The sequence below is a fragment of the Vidua chalybeata genome, chromosome 3 (assembly GCF_026979565.1).
Source record: "Vidua chalybeata isolate OUT-0048 chromosome 3, bVidCha1 merged haplotype, whole genome shotgun sequence".
Taxonomy (NCBI): domain Eukaryota; kingdom Metazoa; phylum Chordata; class Aves; order Passeriformes; family Viduidae; genus Vidua; species Vidua chalybeata.
In genome coordinates this window covers 84,250,668-84,274,807 of record NC_071532.1, presented here as the reverse complement: position 1 = coordinate 84,274,807, position 24,140 = coordinate 84,250,668, and the positions used below count along the sequence as shown (strand labels likewise).

Here is a 24,140-nt window from a genome sequence, read left to right as displayed (position 1 = left end):
AACAGGAATGAATAATCTGTATGTGTATGCCCTGAAGCTGGTTGAGGATTTAGGTTTTTTTGTTTTGTAACCTCCATCTGGTCTGATGGTCTTCCATATTGCCTGTACTGCTTTTTTCTGTCTTTAGTCATACCACATACTTTTAAATTCTCATTCACTTAAATTTAGTTTTTGTAAATTAATGAGGTTTTATTAAGTAGAGGGGCAAGGCTGTACAGCAAATATTTAACATCATCTTTTGCTGTTTTCCTTCAGTAGTCTGTCTTGTCTTTTATTTCCCAGAGTGCTTCCACTAAGCCAGCAGCTGCCACCTTGTCTGGAGCAGCCGGGGATCTTGATCTATTTACTGAGCAAACAACAAAATCCGAAGAGTCAGCAAAGAAACAACTCTCCAAAGACTCCATTTTATCACTGTATGGCACAGGAACAATGCAGCAGCAAAATGCTCCGGGTAAATAATGTTGTGAAGGTTTCTGTGCAGTCCTATTTTAATCTTTATCTAGAAAAGTTACCTTCTACAAGTATGAAGCTAAGGTTGGATACCTGCTAACTATATTCAAATCAAGGTTTTTATTTTCAGCTTTTATGAAACTGAGAAAAATTACTGAAATGTAATATGGATGCTAAAGAAAAACATATATGTGATTTTAATTTATTTATAGCTGTTCAAATTATCAAGTGTGCAATTTACTGAAAGATTTGTGAAGTCTGATTCTGCCATGCAATTAATCAGTGAGGATCTGAGTCCCCAGTGTGCAGGCAGTCTGTCAGGATCCCTGCACAACTGTCAGAGCTTTGGTTTAGCTGGGTTTGTGTGAATACAAAGACCTCCAATATAGCAATTGAAAGATTCGGGTTCACCACGGGGATGCCAGAATTTCTTAGCAGTTAATCTTGTGGTGAGAGTTGTAAAGTAATGTTTTGCTTTTACCAGAAGCTAAATTGGCAGCACTGAGATACAGATGGACAGAGTTATCCTTGCAATTATTTTGGTGCACTTCTGACTGATGGGGTGGGGGTGGAAAATCATAAGACACTTCTGCTGAAATCTTCTCTTCCCTGGTACAGGTATGTTCATGGGGTCGTCTTCTATGCCATTTACCACACAACCATCAACTCACTTTCAAGGCTTTCCAGCCATGGGAGTTCCTGTGCCAGCAGCAACTGGGATGATGGGAAACATGATGGGACAATCAGTGCCAGTCATGGGACAAAGCACAGGTGTGATGGTAGGAGTGGGAGTGCCCAATGGATTTACTGGTACTGCACCGACTGGTGTGATGGGACTTCCTCAAACTGTCGTTGGACCTCAAGGTGGAATGGTGGGACAGATGGTCACACCACCACAAAACAAGTATGGATTGCAACAAAACCAACAAGCTCAATGGAATCTCTCTCAGGTAAAGACTGGCCATTCCCAGACAAGAGTGCTTTAGGAAGAATGATGCTTTTCAGATAGAAAATGTGTGGCTGTAGGAGGAAGGTTAAGTGTAGCCAAGTTAAAGACTACTGGACTGTGAACTGCTCAGAGGCACATGTTAACAAACCAGTGAATAGTTCAATGAAAGATAACTACTATGAAAGCAGAGAATAATTTTGCCAAGGTAGACCAAACTCAGTACTCTGCTTCCATAGCTCTTCTCATCCTGTCATCAGAGCCAGCCAAGTAAAAAGCTTAGCTCAGGTAGAGTTACAAAATTTGGAAATGAAACACAGCCTTATAACTAAAAGCAAAATTTAACTACGTGGGAATAACCATTAACAATGAATACTTTCATTCACAGATTTCAGGATAAATTCTGGTGGAATGTGAAGTGCTTTCTGCTCTTAACATTTTCCTGTAGATAATTTGCTTAGGTGCATCTGTTATTTATCTGTAACATTTCCATTCTATGTATTAAACATGTTTCAAAGGTTCTCGAGAAGGGTTAATGTACATGTAGTACTGTATTTATACATTTTCCAAGGAAACATCTTGAAATCAAGTATTTGAGCATTTATTGGGGCAGGGTGAGGCAGAGGGATCAGACTTAAATTATTCCCTTGGAGTTCAGCATGGATGATTCTTTCAGCAACTATTTTTTCATCCTATTGTTTGTATTATGATAACAATATAATAATTCCATGCTGCTTACTTAGTAATGCAGGAAGAGAACCTTAGTGACTGACTTAAATTGGATGAAATGAATTTTTACTGTTCTGCTCCATCTTACGGTGTGAATGTTTATGAAGGTAAACAGCATTTCCTACATGGATAAAACAGCCCCTGTTTGAAAATGCAGGCTGTCATTCTTTGAAAGGTAATTCTTAAAGGTGAGAATTTCAAAATGTCAGATCAAAAAAATCTGTGGATATACTGGGGCAATCTTTTCATAGGTAGCTAGCTTTAAAAAGACCCATATCAGCTTTGAAATTAAAATCTTGCCTCTTATCAATTACATGTTAAAACTTGGCTCCTTGAACAAGCTCTTCACATGTTCCTGTACCCCTTGCACATCAGATGTTGTCAGTATGATGGCATTCCACAGTCTGCAGAACTCTGATCTAAACTCTGACTTTAGTTGAAAGGGGGAGAGCTTGCTTTACCAGACTAACTGTATAGTCTGCTGCTTAAGAATTCTACTCCAGAAGAGGTGAACCACTGGGTAAAGCATGTTTTTATCACCTTTTTTGTATTTCCAAGTTCAGTGGTGGCTTGTTTTCTGCAGATACACAGTTCTGTGTGAAAGCACATGGAACTTAATTTTACCCTGAAATACTAGTTTGCAATTTACTTGAATTTTTCACCACTGTTTCAGTTTCATTTTGCAGCCTGGTATTGTTCACTCATGTTTAAATGAACTCTGATTTTTACCTAGTGCTGCCTTTAGTTTGAATCAAATGTTATTTATCCAACATCTCTTTTCATTGGCTCTGATTATTAATTGCTCCAAAAGCTATTTTGCTCTTAAACTCATTTTAACATTGAACACTTAAAATTACAGTGACTAGATATTTGTAAAGACTAAAAATAGTTTTGCAGCAGCCCTGAAGTGAATGTGCTGAATTTTTAATTCCTTCCCACCTTTAACTAGATGTTAAATTCATGTGAATTTAATTTGATGTGGATTATTTTACTTGTTTTTTAAGGAATTACAGTATCTTGAGTAGATGCTTTAGCAAGGATGGTTGGATAAAACTCAAGTTTATAAATCCACCTCATTCTTTGTTGATTGTCACCTAAATGGACAATTTCTGTAAAAACTGGTGTAGTCAAGGTTATGAAGTCTCCAAAGAAATGTCACTGAAAAAAAAATAAATCTGGAGCTGCAAGTGCAGACAAGACTACATTACCAGCTTTGCTGTTTCTTTATTGCAGTTACAACAGGTTTGTTCATTATCTTTGAACCTGTGAAAGCAAACTTTTACCAACCAGCCACACTGGCCACCTCCTTCACATGCTGTCAGTTCTCAGGGGACACATATACCAAGTGCTGCAGCCCATCAGCTGATGTATGTTGATGGTTGAAAAGCTGGTAGCATAAAGCTTAGAAACTAAGATGGAGTCAATATTTTTATTTAATGAGAAATATTTTTAGGGAAATGTAACTGGGTGGCTGGTTGGAGGCAGGACTGCTTTTGGCCAGCAGCGTGCTGTGTTTCAGTGCCAGTGCTAACCAGGCTCGTGTGTGTGTGTGTGCTTTGCAGATGAATCAGCAAATGGCTGGAATGAACCTCAGCAGTTCCAGCAACGTGATGGGCTTTGGCCAGCCCCCCAACACAGCCGCAGGATGGACTGGAAGCTCCTCTGGCCAGACTCTCAGCACACAACTGTGGAAATGAAAGTTGCAATAGAAATCTTTCCCAGAACAGCCACCTAACATTCCTTGTTCAAATACATTTACTTTTGCTGTTCCTTCCATGTACATATATATTGTTTTTCTTTTTCCCCAGCTGTTCAGATTAAGAATATAACTGACTGACCGTGTTGTGGTCTATATTGATTTAAATTTGATGTAGTGAAAAGCAGATCAAATATATTTATACATCATTGGAAGCATTTTCATACAATGCATATGATTTCATAGACCATATTAAGAAGCTGCTTAACCACGTACTGATGTTTTTTTCCCCTCAAAATTCTAGATCAAATGTTTGCATATAAGGGATGTAGCTATCATGTTAGTAATATCCAAAAATATGAACCCCCAACCCCCCAAAATTACCCAGTAATCCTGTAGAAGGTACTGTATGAACAAATGTTTAATCATATATAAATAGAATGTAAATGTATCACTGAGCAATGTTTTCTAGTGTATCAAAGAAATTCTGTTTCATCATACATTTCACTGTGATGTTGTTATGGTGTGCATAACAGGGAATGTGGTTATTGAAAGAAAGATAAACCTGGATGTTACTGTAGTTCTACAAATCAATAGTTTATTCTTTTAAAGATGAGTATTTGATGCATTTGCATTTCCTGTGGTAAAGTCTCTGACCTGGCTCAGGACACAGGCACACAGTGTTAAAAGAGAACTGACAGCACAATATGCATTCAAGGTAACTCAGTGTGAACAGATATATTTTGTCTTGCAGAGAGATCCAGGTTTATGACAGTGATTGTGTTTACATTTTATGGTGCCTCGTAATGATAAAATGTTATTTCCCTATATTAAAAGGATAAATCCATAAATGATTGTAGGTTTTTTATTTCATTGTTGTATGACCTGTTTGACTGCTGCTTTTAATGAAGTAGAACATGTTCAGTTTGGAGGATCCATTTGTACAGATATTTAGACCAACAGTTCGTGAGTTAAAATCAGTTTATAATTACACCATTAAGCTGGATAAATACAAAAAGTATATACATAAATAATGATTTTGAAAATACTCCATTGCAGCCATGTTTATCTATGTGGAAACAGCATTAAAGCAAAGGTAAGTGTCAGTTTATTAAGCTGAGAGTTCAGAAATGCATGCAGACAAGTTAGAACAAAGCACACCCACTTGATTTGTTTACTAGAGTCTCTGAAAGCTTCCTTTTGTTTCCACAGAAGTCTGTGAGGTCTCAGGCAGAAGCAGATGATTTTAGCTGTCCGAACTGGAACACGCGCTGGTGCGTCCATTGTCCCGCCCTTGCCATGGGACTGTTCCCCGGTCATACCTCAATGCTGACTGTGTCCAGGTGGTGCTTTGGCTCGTTGGCTAGATTCACTTTCTCTGTTCGGGTGTGCCATACAAGAACCTAGGAAATACCATGTGTGTCAGTAAAGTCATCTGCAGAGATGACACGACAGCTTTTCACAAAGTCTAGCAATCGGTACCTTTGTGCAGTTGTTTGCTTTTGGCTCCAGTTCCTCCACTGTTGTTATCTGTTTCAGAAAATCAGATTCTTGCATTCCTGGTTGAGAACCACGACGCTTGAATACGGCTTTGGGATGCGACAGGATCACTTGAAGACTCACAGCAAATCCTTTGAGAGAGGGAGACAGGGAAAAAGGTTGAGAAAAGCCTTTAAGCCTTACATTTTTGTGCAGTTATACTTATGTCTAGAAATCTCCCACGCTCTTTTTAAAAATGTGTAAATCTGATTGTGTGTGTAGGTTTGTACATCCTACATTGTATTGTTTTGTTTTGGTGTGCCCTTAAGATATGATCAGATATTTTTTAATTGCACCATATTTTCAACCTGTTAAATCTTAATTTCCCATCATGTAGGTAATATATGCTCTCTTGCCTGAAAGTCGGGTATTGCTAAAATCTTGGGTTATTCTTCCTTTCTACTTTTAATTAAGAAATAAAACTCAATTATAAGTAAAATAAAATATATGAAATTCATACTGTACAAACCATTCTACACTTCAAGGTGAGAGTCAGGAAAAAAGGTTAAAATATGTTACAACTGTGATATTTAGATAGCTTTAGCCTGTAGACTTTTAACAGCCTTGTTGAGGAAAGACAAGTCATACTAATGCTCTGCCTTGGGAATGACTTTCAGCAGCAGTGGTCTGCCAGGCAGTCTCAGCTGGTCTGAGCCTGGCACAGCATGGCTTAAAGGATTTATTCAGTGTACAGACCTCTCTGCAATGCTTTCTCTACTAACATGCATCAGGTTCCTTGAAGGAAGACTGCAAACTGAGAAATCACTGGTTTGAACAAACTCACCCTCTCTGAAGAAGCTACCATGAATCTCTAATTTGCCATTATTTATAGAACTCTCCTGTTTTCCTTCAGCAGTGCTCAGTCATATGTGTGCTTCTTTAACTATGACTCAAAAACTCGACTGATAGACTTGTAAAGAAAAATTACATTTGTAACTCCTTTTGTCTGATTGCCAAGTCTACCAAAGAAATCCTTTCTTCATCAGGTCAGAGTGGTTCCAGCTGTCCCTTTATGACACATGTAGTAACAGTTTTGACATCAGTTCTGGAAAACTCCAAGAACATTTAATTCTAAAGCCAGTATTAAAAATTTATCAGTTTAAAATTTAGCATAACTTTCTGTAACTTAATGTAATTGTGAGCCCTTTTTAGTAGAAATGTCTTGCTGCTGTATTTTCCTTGAAAGTATCTGAGACTTTTACGGGAGCCTTTTGAAGAGGAAAATATAAAGTAATTACTACATCACATGTAAAGAAAGGCACACTGAAACCACTTTATCATGGTCTTGCTTGTAGGAAGCAAAGGAAGACACCAGGAAGTTTGTTTGTTTTCAGTAAGGATTTGGACCCTGATGAGGTCTATGGGTTGGATGTGAACAGGTCCCCGTTGACTGATGGACACAGAAAACATTTATACATTAAATCTTTGATGTAGCTTTATACACCCTGTCCTGCCTGAGGTAGAGAATAGGTGTCTGCATGGACAAGGCTTACCCACACAGTGCAGTGCAGACTTGCTTCTCACTCCTTGTAGCCTGGCTGTGATGGAGCACAAGGTGGGCTCTATCTCAGTGCTCTTGGTAACCAAATGTAATCATTTGGGAAGAGCTGAGGGTGAGAGTTTAAACTCCCTCAGCTACAGACAGTATGTACAGTCAGCTTGCTGCACCTTCAAAGGGGCCTGGGGAATTAGTACTGATGAACAAAACAGTCTGCTTCAGTTTAGTGATTTTGGTTAGGTTTTGTTGGCCTTTTTTCCTCACATAAAACAAACTATAAATTTTGAATGCAACTGGGCTTTAATAATTTTGGGCAAAAAAAAAAAAAAGTTCTTTTGCATGGGAAGGCATTTTTGGAACCCTGATCAGCTGTGTGAGCTGCTCTTTCTTTTTAAATATATTTAAGATTCAAGCTGCCCATGCATAAAGAAAATGAAGTAAACACCAAAATTAGTGTCCCAGATTTTAGTGCACAGAAATAATCTCCCTCTAAGCAGAAGAAATGCAGATTTTCTGCTGTTTATCTTTGCGGTGTCAGTGTGGCTCCCTGACCCATAGCCTATACTTAGCCATACAATAATTTCTCTTGTTGCAAGGCTTGCTCCTCTGTTGAGAAAATTGCACTGAGTTCTGAGGGTGGATTTCTCCTACACACAGATGTTCAAGTGGGCCATGGCCCTTGCGTGTGACATGTGCCCTTGGTACCATGGTACTGCAAATTGTCATTTGAGGGTGCTGTGAAAACTATTGGTGCCATCAAGTAAAAGTTAAATTATAAACTGAGTGTTGCAGGTGGCAAGAACGTGGGCTACTGTGCACTGACTGGCCTAAGGTTTGTTTCTTTGGTCATGGTCCATGCAGTCTTTTTTTGTTAAAAGAATCCAATACAGCAATTTAAAGAGACAAAATAATTCAAGGAGACTTATCTCTTGGCTCTCTAGTTCTTCAGCCCTGCTTTATAATGGCTTTATTTTCACATGTATGACATTTTGTAAGATGGATTTGAGAGAAAACCACTTTCTAGTGACAACTTTAAGTTGACTTTATCAGATGTATCATATTGATGCCAGAAATAGAAGAGACAGCTCAAGTTTTGACCAGACTGGCACTAATTATTTCTCTCAGTAGATAATGATCCTGTGCTAATAGATGAAAAGACACTGTTGTTTTGAATTCTATCACTGAACAGGGATTTATCTGGGATTACTGTCTCCAGTGTAGCATAATTGAACAGTGCTTACATGCATACAGTTATTTTACTTAAGTCATTTTTCCTACAAGGTCATACTGGGCTTAACTTCACATGAAATGCCAAAAGACAATTTCATAGGTGGAGTGTGAAGAGGTATTTCGGGGGTTTTTTGGTGTTTAATGCAAGGTTATAAATTAAATCTAATTGGCTGAAGAGCCACCTAGATCAGAATTAATTTGTTGGAGGACAAGATACCTGGAAGACATGGCAGATAATACATCTGTTCTTCTTTGAATGTAAGCTGTTTCTGTTTACTCACACCTTGACTTGTGTTAGACCAATGGCTTCTGTTAAAAGGCAGAGCTATTTTTCTTCATCCAGTTAAACTTGGGCCAGGGTTTAAAGATTTTATTGCCATGGTTAATGCCATTGCTTCCTGGATGTTCTAGACAGGATAGTAGCTGAAGGCAAGCTAGAAACTTGAGTGTTTATCATTTCTGGAGTGTATAAATGCTAATGCTCTGTGCTGACGTTGGAACAGATGTTCTGGTTTCCTCATAGATCAAGATCCCACCTTTGGCTTGGGCTTTATGGCTTTCAAGTTCTGTTCTCCCTCTGGTGTACTTTTTGGGTTGCAATAAGGCAGAGATGTCTAACCAGGAGGTTTTGTAGTTAGGAACAAATGGATCTGCTGGCATTAATTCACCATGAAAAAGGCACTTGATTATAAACTCAGTGTTTAAAACAGTATTTATCCTTGGATGGGAAGGGAGGTTGGTGTTTTGGTTTTGCTTTGGTTTTGGCTGCCATACCACTTAAATTTTTTTTGTTTGTAACTTCCAGCAAGTGACTCTTTCAGATTCAGTTAAAATATGCCATGTTTTGCAGTGCTGTGAATAGTCTGGCATTTTGCTCAGGGAACCCTAAGAAATATGAGATGTACTGAAGATCTCATGACTATAACAAAATTTTAAGAAAATACAATCATAAAGGTGGTTGCTCAGGCCCTAGCAGAGGTGCCTAGGGCACAGTGGATGAGCTCTGGACCCAGAGTCCAAAATCTGTTGGCCCAGTGATTTACAGTCACATATTAATCTCTGTGACTGAAGTAGCTCCTGAAATGCTAATGCAAAGCAAGCATCTGCCTTCTTGAACAACCTTCACATTAGGAGAATCACAATCTAACTTATTTCCTTGAGTGATCCAAAATTCCGGCACTAGGAACAGGCCAGAAGTAAAACAACATTTAATACAGAAGACTTGGAATCAGATCCATACTAAATAAGTTTTTTCCACAGTTTTTGCTTTCTACCTTCTCTCTCACTTTTCTTCCCTGAGGGTAAGCAAGTCTGTGTCAAACTCTAGAACCCACCTTGATTGAAAACTGAAGCAGAACTTTGGAAATACCAGAACTAATTCATATGGTGTGTTGGTTGCCAGGAAAGAAGCAACACAGGAAATTGCTATTTTGCTTTCTGAATCCAGTTTAGCATTGGAGATTAGTAGTATCAGCCACAAATTTCTCAAATAACCAATGTTTAATGAACTGACCTAATGTGATTGCCATGAGCAAGTGTGTTTCAAAGAATCTGGGGTGGTTGGCCAATTAGGGTCATTGAGGTGAGCCCAATGAAATCAGCAGGACCTGAATTTGGCCTTGTATTTTGCTGTCTAGAATAAGAATTTTATGTGCTTAAAGTCAAGGATGTGCTTCTCTGAACAGCCACAAGTTAAATTGGTGATCCCAAACCTTTTAAGCCATCACTCTGTTCATACCCAGTGTCATGATCAAATTCTTGTGATAATCACTGTGAAAGATCATTCACTAAACCAAAGGGAGCCTCCTTACCAGTGCACTGGGACATGAGCGCAGAACATTAACTGTAGACAGCTGACATATATCCATATCAGCATTACTGTATGCACCTATCCTGTTTGCATGGCAATATTTTTAAAAGACATCCTTGATGTTCCTTATGTGCAGCATTCAGTATAACCTAAGTTGCTTGTGTATGGAAAAATGGAAAAATGCCAACAGTGGACTACAGCATGGACTTAGGTTTGGTAGCAAATCCCTGGAGGTGTGTTGGGAAGTCAGGAGGGAAGGGCGAGGGTAGGAAACTGCAGGTTGACACACATCCTGTACCCTGCACCTGCTCAGACACCTGTGGAGTTCTGGATTTGCAGTTCTGTTCATGCCTGACACTGTATTCCTGAGGGGAATGAAGATGCAAATTTCACATCATTTTTTTAGCAGTCTACACTGCATCCATTTCTTTCCTTGCTGAAATGAAAAATTAAATTCAATTTCTTCTGTATTTTTTGAAGACTAAGTACAAGTTCTCTTGCAAAATAGTAACTCTTTGTTTGTGGTTGTGCAGTAACTTCCTGTAAGTTTGGGGGGGGGTTTGTCCATATGACCCTCCCTGACATGACTTTGGTCAAAGCGCAAGCAGGGAATGCTCCTAAAGGACCTGCTGTTCCCTGATGCCAGTGATTTAGCCAGCATCTGCAAGGTAAACAACTTCAGAACTTTCCATGTAAACCTTCATGTCTGGGTTAGAGTCCCTTGGCCCATGTTGTGTGGCTTTCTGCCTGCTGCTGATGAATTATGGACCACACTTTCAGCTTTATAATGCCATCAATAATACCTTCTAGAGTCCAGTATCCATATGTATCTGTAAATCCACAGGGACTGTTCAACTGCACAGCTGCAGTCCCTGACACACTGCATGGTTTTGGGCATTGAATACCTGCTTCACCCCTGAGGAATGCCTTTATGTGAACACCCAAATACTTATTTTTATGCCAGGTTGTAGTATTGATGTGAAATGCCTCTACAGTGCAGAAAAATTCACCTAATAACCTTTTTGTCTTTGAGGTGATAACAACCATTAGTCCTCCTTTATTTACTCTTTAACTACTTGGACTGTAAATACTGTACATACTTTTATCAATAATTTCAATTAATATAATAATACTCTGTTAAGATGAGAAAGAACTGTACACTGTCCTTTTCCCTCTCTCAAAACATAGGGTTATCAGGATTAAAAAAGGTGGCTATTTCTACCCTATTCTTGCCATTGTATTCCTACTTTTCTCTCCTGAGTACAGAAGATGTCTAAGGGCAAATACTGTATCATTTGCTGGGAAACCAGCTTCTGCTCTATCAGAAATTGGACCTGTGCACAGTGGTGATTCATGTGGCAGTTGTGAATGTATACAAAAGACTGTCTAAGCATGGACTGTCAGCAAGACAGAGCTGTGTGGTGTGCAAACTTCACTGCAGAAGATTGATTATATTCATTTTGAAGCTTTTCTGCCTTCATCTACCAGGCAACAGCTGTCAGTGATTTTTCCTCTAAGCCCAGTGTTTCAAACTATATCCATCTACAGTTATCACTGTCATTCCAAATAACCAATGCAACATGAATAATTTCATGATAAAGTAGCATTTTACAACATGAGGTCTAAGAAGGTCTGCATTTATGTTGCCTGGTTTAGACTGATGACAAAATGACAGGCAGGGACTCCTTGCAAGAATTGCTAGGATGAATTAATTTACAATTAACTTGTTTCAGATAGACAATTCACACAACATAAAAGCCAAATTGCCACATAAAAATGAAAACAAAGTAAGTTCAGATACCACCAAGCAGCAAATTAATTAGACAAGATGTACAAGCTTAGACTTCCAGGGCCAAATGGCCGCACACTCTGCCAGCACTTCGGAAGTTTAAGAAGCTGCTCAAATTGAGAAACGGAAACATTCATGTATCAAGTGAGCCTCACCTGCCATGTCAATAGCAAAGGGCCTGTCAGCTCTCCAGCCCGTGTACCAGCCGACGACTTTGCCGTTCTCCACGACCGGGCGCTCATAGCGCCGGCCTCCCACCAGCCCCACGGGCCACACGGACACCTTGCGCGTCGTCCGCATCTGCAAGAGGCAGGCACAGCGTCACTGCCGGCGCTCCCAGCGGGCTCTCCTGAGTGCTGCTGCAAACCCACACCAATCATCAAGGCTAGGAATTCAAAAGCAATTCTAGCTTACAGACTGCGGCCCAAGAGCTGCGTGTGCCCACTCATTTTCTGTGAAATCTCCGGCTCTGTAGTCCATAGGCATCTCAGTTCTACTTTAAACACCCTATTCATGTTATCTTTTATACCAAGAGTTTTTAAAGCTGTGAAAAAACAGGGAGTTTTGTTCTTGTTTGTTTGGGTTTTCAAAAGCATAGTAGATCTTTTTTATCTGCAAGACTGCAGTATTCTGGCAGTGGGCTTATAGTTGTAGAAGCTGAGATAATATAGAAACCCAGTGAGAGAAAAATACAATAATAATGATTAATACACACTTCACTAGGACAAGTACAATTAGTTTGGGACTTGTTAAAAATGCATTGAATAGAGGAAATTATGACACACAACTCCTTCCAACCTGCAGCAGACCTGAGATGCAGCTCAGATCTATTAAGGATTCGTGAAAAAAGATTGCTAAGCCTGTCTTTTTAACTTCTGTATTTTCCCTTTAAAACCTCTGCTAAATTTCTGAGAAGGACAAAAAGCAGGCCAGGCAGGATGCTTATTATCACCAGCAGCAGTTTTTCCCAGTGATGTAAATTAACTAAATGCAAAACTGGAAGTGTGATCCCTATCTAGCATAGAAGAAGCCATAGGTATGAAAAAATGACTGTAGCAAGAAGTATCCATGACTGGGAGCCACTTCAAGAAGGGCACTGAAGTGCAGAGGCATGTCCAGAGAAGGGCAGCAAAACTGGGGAAGGGTCTAGAAAGTGAGTCCTCTAAGGAGCAGCTGAGGGAGCTGGGGGTGCTCAGCCTGGAGGAAAGCAGGCTCAGGGGGACCTTATCACATCACAACTGTCTGAAAGTGGGGTGGAGCCAGGTGGGGGTCAGCCTCTTCTCCCAGGTACCATTAGGAAACTGCTTCAGGCTGTGCCAGAGAAGGTTCAGCTTGGCATCAGGAAAAAATACTTCACTGAAAGTGTTGTCAGGCACTGGAATGGGCTGCCCAGAGAAGTGATGAAGTGACCATCCCTGGAAGTGTTCAATAAAGTGGATATGGCACTTAGTGCTATGGTTTAATTGATGAGACTGGACTCGATGTTGGAGGTCTTTTCTAACCGTAAAGATTATGAGTCTGATTCAGTGACTTCAGATAACTGGTTCAGTGGTCCATTTTCCCCAGTAAACAGGAGATAATATGACACAAACCTTGACACACTGCTCCCCATGGGAAAATCAGACTGTCTGGCGTGAGAACTGGAGCAAGCGAGTGCACTGACACAGCAACTTGCACAACTTAACCACACTGGTTCAAAAGCCACCGTTTTAACTACTGTGCTTTAAATATGGTTCTATTTAAACAAGTATTAAACTATTTCAGTGTAATGTGGGCTTAATTTGATCTATTCTAAAAACAGTCTCATCTTTTGTTGTAATTGAAACTTATTCCTTGGGGAAAGGTTATCCCTTTTTCCTTCCAAGCACTCTTCTCAGCAAAAACAAACACAGTTTTACATATTTGTAACCGCAGTCCCCTATTGATGGATGCTGAAATAAAAGACAACCTTGGTTAAATATTAAACACTTCCCTTTCTCTCTGCCAAGGTGAAAGATTTATCATGCATATTATCAAGACTTGCAGGAGTCACACCAGGAAAAAACAAAGACATCACGTCAGCGTGATTCACATTTCTAAGCTAGAAACATTAGCAGATTCTTAGAACTTTCACATAAAGTATAAAATACATATTTAAAAATCCACAAAAATGTAGGCACACACAGAAGAAAGACATGCACCTTCTCTCCCTCTGATTATTTGTGTATCTTCAGATTTGTTTATCAAAAATTCCTCTCTTCCACCCTAGTAACTGTTGCAGCAAGCTAGAACATTTCACTCAGTAGCAGCAGCCCATAGTGCATAAGAGCAGAGTGTGTATTCAGCTGGCAATATAGGGAATTCTTGTGATAAGGATTCTCTCCAAGCCATTGCCTGGTTAATTGCCAGTGAGAGGCTGCCACGAATCTTTCTAAGGTTATTGATAAATGTATTTACCTGCAACTGTTCTCCCTGCTTAACTTTCCGATCTCTCCCACTCCTCCGTGTAGTAAATGCAAAGTTAGCAATTGGCTATTTGGGTATGGACATCGGCCAAACCTTCTCATGAAGATCTTTTAGCTCTGGTTTTAATGACACATCTTTTTTGCTTATTTTGCTAACAGCATATTTACATTAACATCCAAATGTGGACACAGGGAATCATCCTCCTGGGCATATCTACACCGCACCATCAAGCTACATTCACCTAACTATGCTACACCAGTAAATACCACAAGATAAACACACATGGTGCCATTAATACTTCCTGGAGGGTGTGGATACCTGAACAAATTATTAGTGTTCAGAATTGCAGTACTTTGGCCATCCTGTGCCAACTGTCTGTACCTAAACTCAAAATGCCACAAGACAAGGGCAGGCATACTCTGACTGCAAGACAGTGGCCAGAGCACAGTGCACCCATGCACTGCCTTGTGTGCACAGTAAAAGTTTGGGAGCTCTCCTACAAAATGAGCCAGGTTACACAGGACTTCTGAACTGGGTCAATAGTGGCCTCAGCATCTATGCTGGCAGAACCAGATAGATTTACATTAATACTCTGCAATACACAGTGTTTTGGAAAGCCTTGTCAATGAAAAGTATTTCACTGACCTCGTAAAACCAGCATGTAAATGACCCAAGAAGTTTTAAACTCATAATTGTGGGTCAATCTCAGTGTCTGTGAGTTATGTCCGTAAAGCCACCACATGTCAGATGCAAGTAACCCCTTACAGAGCTCCTGCTTCTGTCCTTGGGTGACTTTATTCTTACAGGTTACATTTTTGAAGAATGAAATAAGCAGGTGTCAAGAATACAGCAATTCCTTTAAGTAAAAGCTGAAATAGCACAACTAGACCAGTATTTATGCTAATTCTGAAATACCTCACAGCCTTGGGATATGCTAGGCAGATGAAAGTAGGAATATTTCTTTTAATCTTCTGAGAGTAGCATTACTGCAGTTAACATACTGATATGTGAAGGCTGTATTTTTGTATGATGGGGAAAAAGCTATTATTTGGATTAAAAGGCCAGCTTGCACCTGGAATTTTATGCTGCTAATCATCGGGACACAAAAAAGTGATTCAAAAATGTGTTAAATCTGAATAGCTTTAGAGCCGTGGGTTAAACAACTGCCAAAAACAGCTTCCTAAATGACTTTTCTATTTGTCATTGTAATGACAACGGTAGCACAAGCTGTATTAACACTCAGCATTTAAAATCCTGGTAGCTTACATGAATGGTATTCATCTTACTTACACTTCACTCTCTGCAAGTCAAGCATCTGCCCTGTCCTAGTTAAGATGTCTGCAGTTAACGAGCAGAGATAGGACCCCAACAGCAGGATTCATCCTGCCTGACTTGGACAGCTCTCTTTAGGTAGAAATGCTTTTGTCCTCTGTTTACCATTTGAAAGGGGGTCTTGGGCATAGGAGGAGAGTGATGTACTGGGTGGGGAAGATGGTAGAGCAAACCTGAATGAAATAGGAGGGGGAGGAGAACTGGGAAGGAGTGGGCAAGGAAATGACAGGAGAGATGAGTAACAACTGACTGAAGAAATGCCAGTGAGGTGATGGGTATACAGCAATAAGTACAGTAACAACAGAGTAATCACTGAAGAATAGCAAATGAAATGGAGGAAATGGAACTGAGCAATAAAAGACAGTGAGAAAAGCATTTCTAAATTTAGCATCTCATTAGTCAATCAAGAAAAGCTGCTTAATGGGATGCACTGGACTGATGGATAGGGAAGATAGCAAGCCAGTAACAAAATATAAAAGCCCAGGGGGAATGAAGGCAAATGACAGAGAAAAGGAAGCATGGCTGTACTTCCTACAGTGAAAAGGCTTCCAGACTGGAACAACCATCCTGCTGTTTTTGCAGCATGATGTCAATGTGTTTCTGTTTGGGATTCGAAGCGAGGGCAAACCTGCTGCCACACCTCATAAACTTTTTGTCCCTGTCATTTCAACCCCTGTGTGATTTCTGATCTGTCCTGCTCAGGCTACAGATTCACATCCATGCTCACCATCCTACCCCACACCCCTGCCCATCCCACTGACACTCCAGCAGATTTATATGCAAAATTCTGATTTATTACTACCAAAGACAGGATCTAGATCTCCTTCACTACAACAGTTCCTTAGGACAAAATTTTATGGGTTAAAGCATAAGCACAGTCAGGTTCCCTGTCAGTTCTCACACAGTTCTCTGCATTACTCACAGGCCATTTAAAGCCAAATTCTGCTTCAACAAAACTTACAAGAGAGCACTATGGCTCAGCCAGAGAGCTCAGCCTGATGCTGTGGCTGTTTACTGAGGCTTTGAGCTGAGCTCCTGCCCCCGCTTACCATCATTTCAAAGGAGGTACTAAGGCATAGAAAACCTGTGTCAGTGGCTTTTGTGGTCCAGGGACTGGGATGCTAAGGGGTTAGGAACTTCAAAAGGCAAGTTTGTTGTTGGCAAATTTGATTGTGAAGTGTATTGTCCATGGGAACATTTGTAGAAGGGATCTACAAATCAAAAAATTGTCATTCCTTGATGTAGCTTCTTCTGCAGGTCTCACAGGTGCTCTGCTTCACCATTCTCCCTGCTAGAAAACTTTCTTTCCAAGCATCTGCTCTAAACCTCCTCTGCTGATTTGTACACAATCTACATTGCAGAGGGAGGATAGATTAATTCTCCCTTTTCTTCAGCAACATTTTATATATAAGGTACATGACTAATGTTTCTAAATTATACCAGCATCCTTGGGCACAAATGTCAATATTGCTTCCCTGCAGAAGAAAACTACCAAATTTAACTAAAGCAGTTAGCAGCCAATTTCTGTGGACTGGGACAACTTCCAAAACATTTGCTACTCATTTTACTTCTGGGCCCTTCTATTTACGGGTTGCCTCATTCTACTCCCTATCATTCTACTGGGTTGTGTTCACTGTACCTCTGAAGAGCAGCTGACCCGGTGTAATTAATTTCACAGTAACAGTATCAGTTTCACAGGTAAAACTGCTGCTGCCAGTGCAGAAACAGAGAGTCCTTGGTACTTTGTAACCAAGCAAAAACCTGTTTCAAATAGCCTTTTTCCCCCCCTTTTTTGGTCACTGTTTCCTCTCATTTTTAAGCTATTTAATTCTCTGCCAGTCTTTTCTAATCCAGCCTCTTTAGCATAGGTATTACATGTCTACGTGGAAGAAAAATGTCAGTGTGCATTTAAAATCTGTCATGTACTTCTAAATCATTTATATACTAGAAAGGTATTTAATGCACTGCTAACTCATATTTGGATCACTTTTTATTCTGAAGAAAATAACTAATGACTGCCAGCTAATATTTAATTCTGTCTAGACTACTGAATATTATTTTTAAGACTATTATAAAAATCTGATTTTTCCAACCAGCTCCAAGAGATACAACAACAGATTTTCATGTTTTCAAAGATAAAGAGATTCACTTATACTACTTTTAAATATTTTGCATAAATATATGCAGTAAAAAATACACAGAAGTTAGCTTAATACAGTGTATAAAAATTAGGACAGTTATGTAAGTGTAATTGAAGGAACACTAACACTTCCCTAGTCAAAGCTGGAATAAATAGTAAATATTCACCTCTTCTATAATGCAATTTTTTGAGTTCCCCTCAAAATATTTTACAAAGATGATCACGGGAAAACTGAAGCCTGTGTGACATGCAATGCCTGCAAGTATTTCTGTTCTATTTTTAATAAACAATGAATTCTTTTTTTAGGCTACTAAAATGGCTGTTAAAAGCCATTAGAATATCTTCCACCTTCATATATACCTTTTGAGAGGGAAGGGCAGGGACACAAGAAAATTCTTTCAGTCTGATTCTATAGCTCTTTGAATCTTGAGCTATCTGTAAAGACTACCTGAGCTTAGGGAGAGCAGGATGAGATCTGTCCTCCCATACCTCCTTTCCAGCTTCAACTCTACCATCATATTAGGGCACTCTTGTGCAGGAAACAGCTACAGCAAATGGAATTCTGGTCTACAACTCAGTGGGCAATAGGACTAACTGCTAAGCTGCTCAAGTTTGGGTTGGGTTTCTTTATCCCTTAGAAATAACAATTAGGGCTGTGATCTACTCTGAATTCCATGCTGCAAGGCTGTATCCACATCACACCTTAGAGTGTGGATATCTCTAAGGAGACCCAGTCTGCAAATCCTCTCCTTGCACTCAGACAAGGCACACTTGTGGAATGTGCCACACTTGCATGCTCTAGGCACCCAGCAAACATTGCTATGAAATTCTGGACATTGATGACCAGAACCCTGAGGGTGGCAGGGAGAGGGAACATGGTTTTAGATATGAGCATCTTCATTTCAAATGTATCTCAGCTTAGGTGTCTGAACAAAACACAAGCAAAAGTGGCAGAAATAACCTAGACAGGAATGTCTAAAACTCAGTGTGTTTTTGAAAGCAGCAAGCTCACTTTCAGACAGATACTGAAGACTTTTACTCCTCATGCTGCTCACCCCTCACCTTCGAAGTTTTCAGGGCAGTCTGCACAATCAACAGCAGAGTGGATTTCCAACACTAATTCCTCCAATTTGCACACATATCCAAACATGGACCATGCAAGTGATGGCCTTTAGCCAGCTACTCAACATATGGAAAGAGCAGAGAAAATTCCTGAGACAGAGAAACACAGGAATTCTGTGAAGAGTTAAGGGAAATGGAACTTAGCTGTCTATCTTCAGTTTCCAGTGCTTAGGTTAATCCTGTTTTTAAAATCTCTCTGTGAAGGTGGAATGCCAGTATTATCTAAGTTTTTTTCCCTCTGGAAGTTTAAAATGTGAAATCAGCAGTTGCTAGGCATCAGTCACAATATTGCAATAACTTGCATTCAGGAATAAGATGAAGCACAAATGCACCAGAAACTATAAGAACCACTCCAAAATGAACAGTGTGTGGTAAAAAATAGAAGCTATGGTGAGTCATGTGGAAACATTTGTAAAGCATTTTAAATACAATAGGTGGAATTCCAGGCCTCTCAGTGGCTTTTTTATGAATGCAGGCTGACTTTTAACATAACAGGTATTTTTTGAAAGCAGACTTGTTTTTGATGGAGAGATGCACAAGGACACCTCCAGATGAACAGATCATACTGGAAGAGAAAATACATAAATTATTTCTGAGGTCCTGACCCCAAAATAATAAGTGACAAAACACAATATGCCAGACCACAGGCATTAAAGTAAAAGCATGATTTTTCACCTGACCACCACTACACTCTCAAGCAGAAAGAACTGGGAATAACTTAAAAGCCACACCTCTACTCCTGGAAATATTTCTTCGTCATTGCTGCAGCCTCATTTAGTACTCTAAAGAATTTCACAATCACTGAACAGGTTGGTTCCTTCTTTGCAGCCTTTCCATGGAAGATGAACCTTTCCTAACAAAATGCTAAACTGAGCCAATGCTGTAGTAGCAGAAAGACAAACCAGGCTTTCCACCTTATTCTACAGGGGACAACTAAAACTGTTTAGAGCCTGCCCAGTTTGACTTTGAGGACATCGTTTCACCAGTCAGAAACTGACCTATCCACCCACATGCCATTGTAGGTCTTAGGAAAAAAGATAAACAGCAGTCAAGGGTTCCAGATTTACTACAGAAGGTGACATTTTCCAGGCTACTGTAAGCTGAGGTTTTTTTTCCTGATTTCCATGAAACACACTCAGCCTAGGTCTACTGGGCCCAGCTCGCTCCACATCAGATATAAAGTACTCATTCCTATAAGCACCAGGCAGAAGTACTTTGGACAGAGATTAGAATTTCTTCATCAAAAGCTCTCAGAAGTATCCCATGGCATTCCATGTCAAAGCATGCTCCTTTTTGATCATGGCCTCGTGGTTTATACACTACAGCTCACAGGAAAGCCTTTGCTGATCTTTCTTTGTTAAAAGGCTCCATCTCCTGTAAGGACACCAGGGAAACCCACAGCAAAAGACCTTCCTTAAACCCAATCCTTGACGACGTGCAGTTCCCTTGCTCGCCTTCTGTTCTGCAGTCCTGCTTGTTTGACCTCTGAGCAAAACATTTCCCTAACGCAAATGTTCCTCTCATGCTGGCTTTACAGTCCTAACCAGCCTTGGTTCCCATCTCCCCGAGGCCCCACTGCTGCCCCTGGAACCAGCTTTGACTCAGCAGCAAGCATCACAGAGAGGCCAGACCTGGTATCTCATAAAGCAGCAAATGTTCAATGTAGGCACCTGCCTGCGCGCGGTGCTGCTGGCACCGTGGGGGCTGCACACCCCTGTGCCCGTGGCAGCCACCTGCTGAAAGTCACACAGCCAGCACACGATGCTGCTTGGATGAGAGTTCAGAGCTCCTGTCTCATCCTACATTTAAACTTCTCCCTCCTAGTGAGGAGACTACAGTTTATCAGACCTCCTTAGGGAAAGCAGCTGCCGGTCTGGAGAATTGCTCCTGGCAGGGCAACAAACTGAAAAAATTCCCTCTCAGGTATAGTTACCACCATTTTCATAAGAGGAATTACTACCAGATTTCATCTGCAAACAATGCATTCTGAAGCTGTTCTTTTCATGCTTGGAGAAGACAAGTATAATTTATGTTCATAAATCAATCAATACCTGAAGGGGAGATCAGGATTTACCACAGAGTTGTCAAGCCAGAATCCATGAATACATGGATTTTATTTTATTGAGTCAACAAGCAACCAGCCCTCTAGCAGTGCCTCGACTGCAAAATCAGGCTCCTGGCTCCCTCTGAATGTAACCTCCCACACGTAAAGGCGCATCCCGTCGGCAAAGCCTGCCAATGGACTTCTGTTAACTTTGCCAGGTCTGCAAGGCATTCCCCGTGTTGCTACCAGTGCATCCCAGAGACCCTGCCAGCAGCTCCTTAGTGACCCCAAAAAACACCCGCAGGAACTCGCAGCGGCAACTGAGGCAAAAGCTCCTCCTCTGCTCCTGTAACTGAGCTTTCCCAGCTCCCCATTTCTCAGGGAAAACTCATTCATGCATGTGTGTCTGTCTGTGAACACAAGGCTCAGAACAAACAGCTCTTTCCCAGCAGCTCAACACAGGGGAAAGGGAAGCCTTAGGGTTGCAGAGGTTCATGCTGGAGGTTACAGGTTCATGCTGGAGGTTACAGTCCTTGTTAGCAAGAGGAAACACAGGTTGCCTGTTGCGCTAGCAATTCTCAAGGTTAACCCTTCAGACAGTTTTATCCCTTCATTTTCCTGCATTTCCTAGCTAAATAGAGAGGTAATTTGTACCTCTATTTTGTACCTATGATTCACAGCAATTAGTAGAATAATGATAGAAGTTTTAAAAGAATAAACATGGCCAGACTCCTTTTCAATAGCTGTGGAGCACTCAAGAGAAATGCCAGCCAATACTGTTCCTTCAGCTTGTCCCTAACATTGGTACTCAACAACAAAACAACAACAACAAAAAAAAAAAAAAAAAAAAAAAAAAAACTAACAAACAAAAAAATCCAAACAAACAGTAAGTATTTGCCAAATATCTTCTGTCCCACATTACTCATTGTGCCAAAGTGTATTTTCCGTTTCTATTAACAGATTCCCTAAGATTCAGTCAAATTAACCTTATTTCTACAAATACATGTGAGCACTCCCATAACATCAAAGAAAAGTACGTGAAATTACTCTGCATTATAATGCACTGAACACAGCTATGAGAATTCTTAAAAAATCAATTGCAACAAAGGTTTAGCCTCTAGGCAAAGGTCTTTAAATTAGCAGCTTCAATGCTGAATGCCAAGTGGGCAAAAGAAGTAGGGTATCCCTGTTGAATGGGGAGCCCGCACCTGCCCACACACTGGAAATGGAAAGGGCTGCATTATGAACCTAAACACAAACGAGCCTAAGCATTTCTAAACCAGCTTCCCCTAAGGAATTGCATGTGCTTCACATTTCTGTGTATCACTTGAACTCAGTGACTGTAAAGCACGCGAGGAGGGGCACAGCTCGGCAGCCAGCGGCGGGGGAGGGGTGTTCACCTCGGACTACAGCTCTGTCCACCGGCACAACGCACACACCGCAGCGTGTCTGAAGTCCTCTGCTGCCAACTTGCTTTCCTGTTTACGTCCCTCATTTCTCTGCCAAGGTTACTCTCCTAGCTGTCACAGAAGATGTACATGATCTTTCTTCTACTGTTTTATGTCCACCTATTAAACACCCTCCTTCCTGCCAGGGGGAAGCCAGAAAGAAAGCTGGATATCCTCTGCCCCGAGCGCCTGCCAGTTCCCACCAAAATGAAAAAAAAGCCCTTCACCAAGGGGAGGCAATGAAGACAAAAACAGGTCCCTTCACAAAAGAGACTCCTGAAAGGGCGTTCAGTCGTTACACAAGCGATTTGCTGCTTTTAAGAGCGAAAGGCTTCAGAAAGGCAGCTCCAAGTGAAGAAGCCGGCTCTGGCTTAATTCATTAGCGCCAAGCCAAAAAAAACTGTGAAGGATGGAGACTCCTGATGCGAGTTGCCCTACAGGAAGAGGGATGCAGCCTGAAAATAACAAACCAAGGAGCACTTTTCAACCCAGTTTTGACAAAAAACACAGGATCCCTTATATTAACCTTAAACTTGCCTCGCTCGGCAGCGAAGTGAGAAAACAGCAGTAAAAAGTTGGGGGAGTATGGAGAGGATGGACAAGAAACTTAAAATCAAGAGAGCGGTGGTCACACAGAGGCAGCCCCGGGAAGCCCGGGTGAGGGACGGGCGCTGCAAGGTCTCCAGGCGGGGAGCGGGCTTGACTCCCCCGTGCCCGGAATTTTTGGATAAGGGACACCGAGTTCGCCGTAAATCGGGGATGGGGAACGGCCCCGCGCGGGAGCCTGAGGAGGGGGAACGGCAGGAGCCAGAGGGGAAGCGGGGAGCGGCCGGGAGCGGGGATGGGGACGCGGCGGGCGGCTGCGGGGAGCGGTGGAGCGTGGCGGCCGAGCGCGCCCCCCTGTCCCGCACGCACCTCCTGGAACAGCTCCAGGCTGTAGGTGTTGTCGTCGTCGGCGAAGAAGAGCACCCCGGGCTGCGGGGGCGGCAGGTGCTGGTGCCGCTGCCGCAGCCAGGCCAGGCCGGCGTTGCGCTGCTCGGTGGCGCGGGGCAGCCCCGGGCGCTTGTAGCGGCGCGGCGTGGGGACGTGCAGGTGCGTGCAGGGCAGCCCGGCGCCCGCCACGAAGCGGGTCACCAGCTCGCTGCGCGCCGCCGCGTCCTCCACCAGGATCCAGTGGAGCCGCGACACCTGCCGGAAGGTGTTGGCCAGGCGGGTGAGCTCGGCCTTCTGCACCGGGCGGCTGTAGGTGGGCGTGATGGCATAGATGGTGGGCAGCGCGGCCTCGGGCCGCCGCCGCGGGGCGGGCGGCCGCGCCCCGCCGCTACCGCCCTCGGCCCCGCCGCGGGGGGACAACGCGGGCAGCGGAGCCCGGCTGCTGTCGATGTCCAGCACGATGATGACGATGAGCACCCAGGGCAGCAGCAGGAGGAAGCGGCTGAAGAGCAGGGACTTCATGCTGCCCCCGGCGCCCTCCCGCCGCGCCGCCGCTCAGCGCCGCCCCATAGACGGGCGCGGCGGGGCTGCCCCACCGCGCTGCTCCGCGGGGCGCCCGGGCGGCGGCGGCGGCGGCGGCGGCGGCCGGGGCGGGCGCTCCCTCCCTCCCTCCCGCGGGCGCGGGGGCCACCGGCGGGGCGGGTCGGGGAGCCCCGCGGTGCCTGCGGCAGCCCGGCGGGGCAGCTGCCGGCCCCGCTCCCGCCGCTCCTCTATTCTGCGAGCGGCCGCCCTTCCTCCTCCTCTTCCTCCTCTCTCTTCACCCTCGGCATCGCCGGACCGGGGCTCGGCGGGGGGCTCTGGGGAGACGCTCCTTCTCCTCTGCTTCCCCGGGCGGCTCTGGCGGTGCGCGGGGGCGTGGAGGGGAGGGCGGGCGGGGAGGCGGGAGGGAGGGTCTCTGCGGGCGGGGGCTCCCGCCCCGCCCCGCTCCG

At 42.6% G+C, this 24,140-nt stretch overlaps 2 protein-coding genes across 4 annotated transcripts in view; one reads left to right on the top strand and one right to left on the bottom strand.

Moving 5' to 3' along the window:
* The window catches only part of SMAP1 (small ArfGAP 1), a 90,565-nt gene extending 85,893 nt beyond the window's left edge, over positions 1-4,672 (top strand). For all 3 annotated transcript variants that reach the window (XM_053938067.1, XM_053938069.1, XM_053938068.1), the window contains 3 exons: positions 283-451; positions 1,069-1,400; positions 3,688-4,672. In XM_053938067.1, the coding sequence (XP_053794042.1) occupies positions 283-451; positions 1,069-1,400; positions 3,688-3,822 (636 nt within the window). In that variant the 3' untranslated portion in view covers positions 3,823-4,672. The remainder of the gene's footprint in view (positions 1-282; positions 452-1,068; positions 1,401-3,687) is intronic.
* Positions 4,673-4,881: 209 nt separating this feature from the next.
* On the bottom strand, positions 4,882-23,770 carry B3GAT2 (beta-1,3-glucuronyltransferase 2). Its single transcript, XM_053938070.1, has 4 exons — positions 23,134-23,770; positions 11,843-11,987; positions 5,304-5,452; positions 4,882-5,224 (listed from the first exon to the last, which is right to left on the bottom strand). Exons 1-4 carry the CDS (start codon positions 23,671-23,673, stop codon positions 5,138-5,140), a joined length of 921 nt encoding a protein of 306 aa, XP_053794045.1. The 5' UTR covers positions 23,674-23,770; the 3' UTR covers positions 4,882-5,137.
* Between the last annotated feature and the right edge of the window lie 370 nt (positions 23,771-24,140).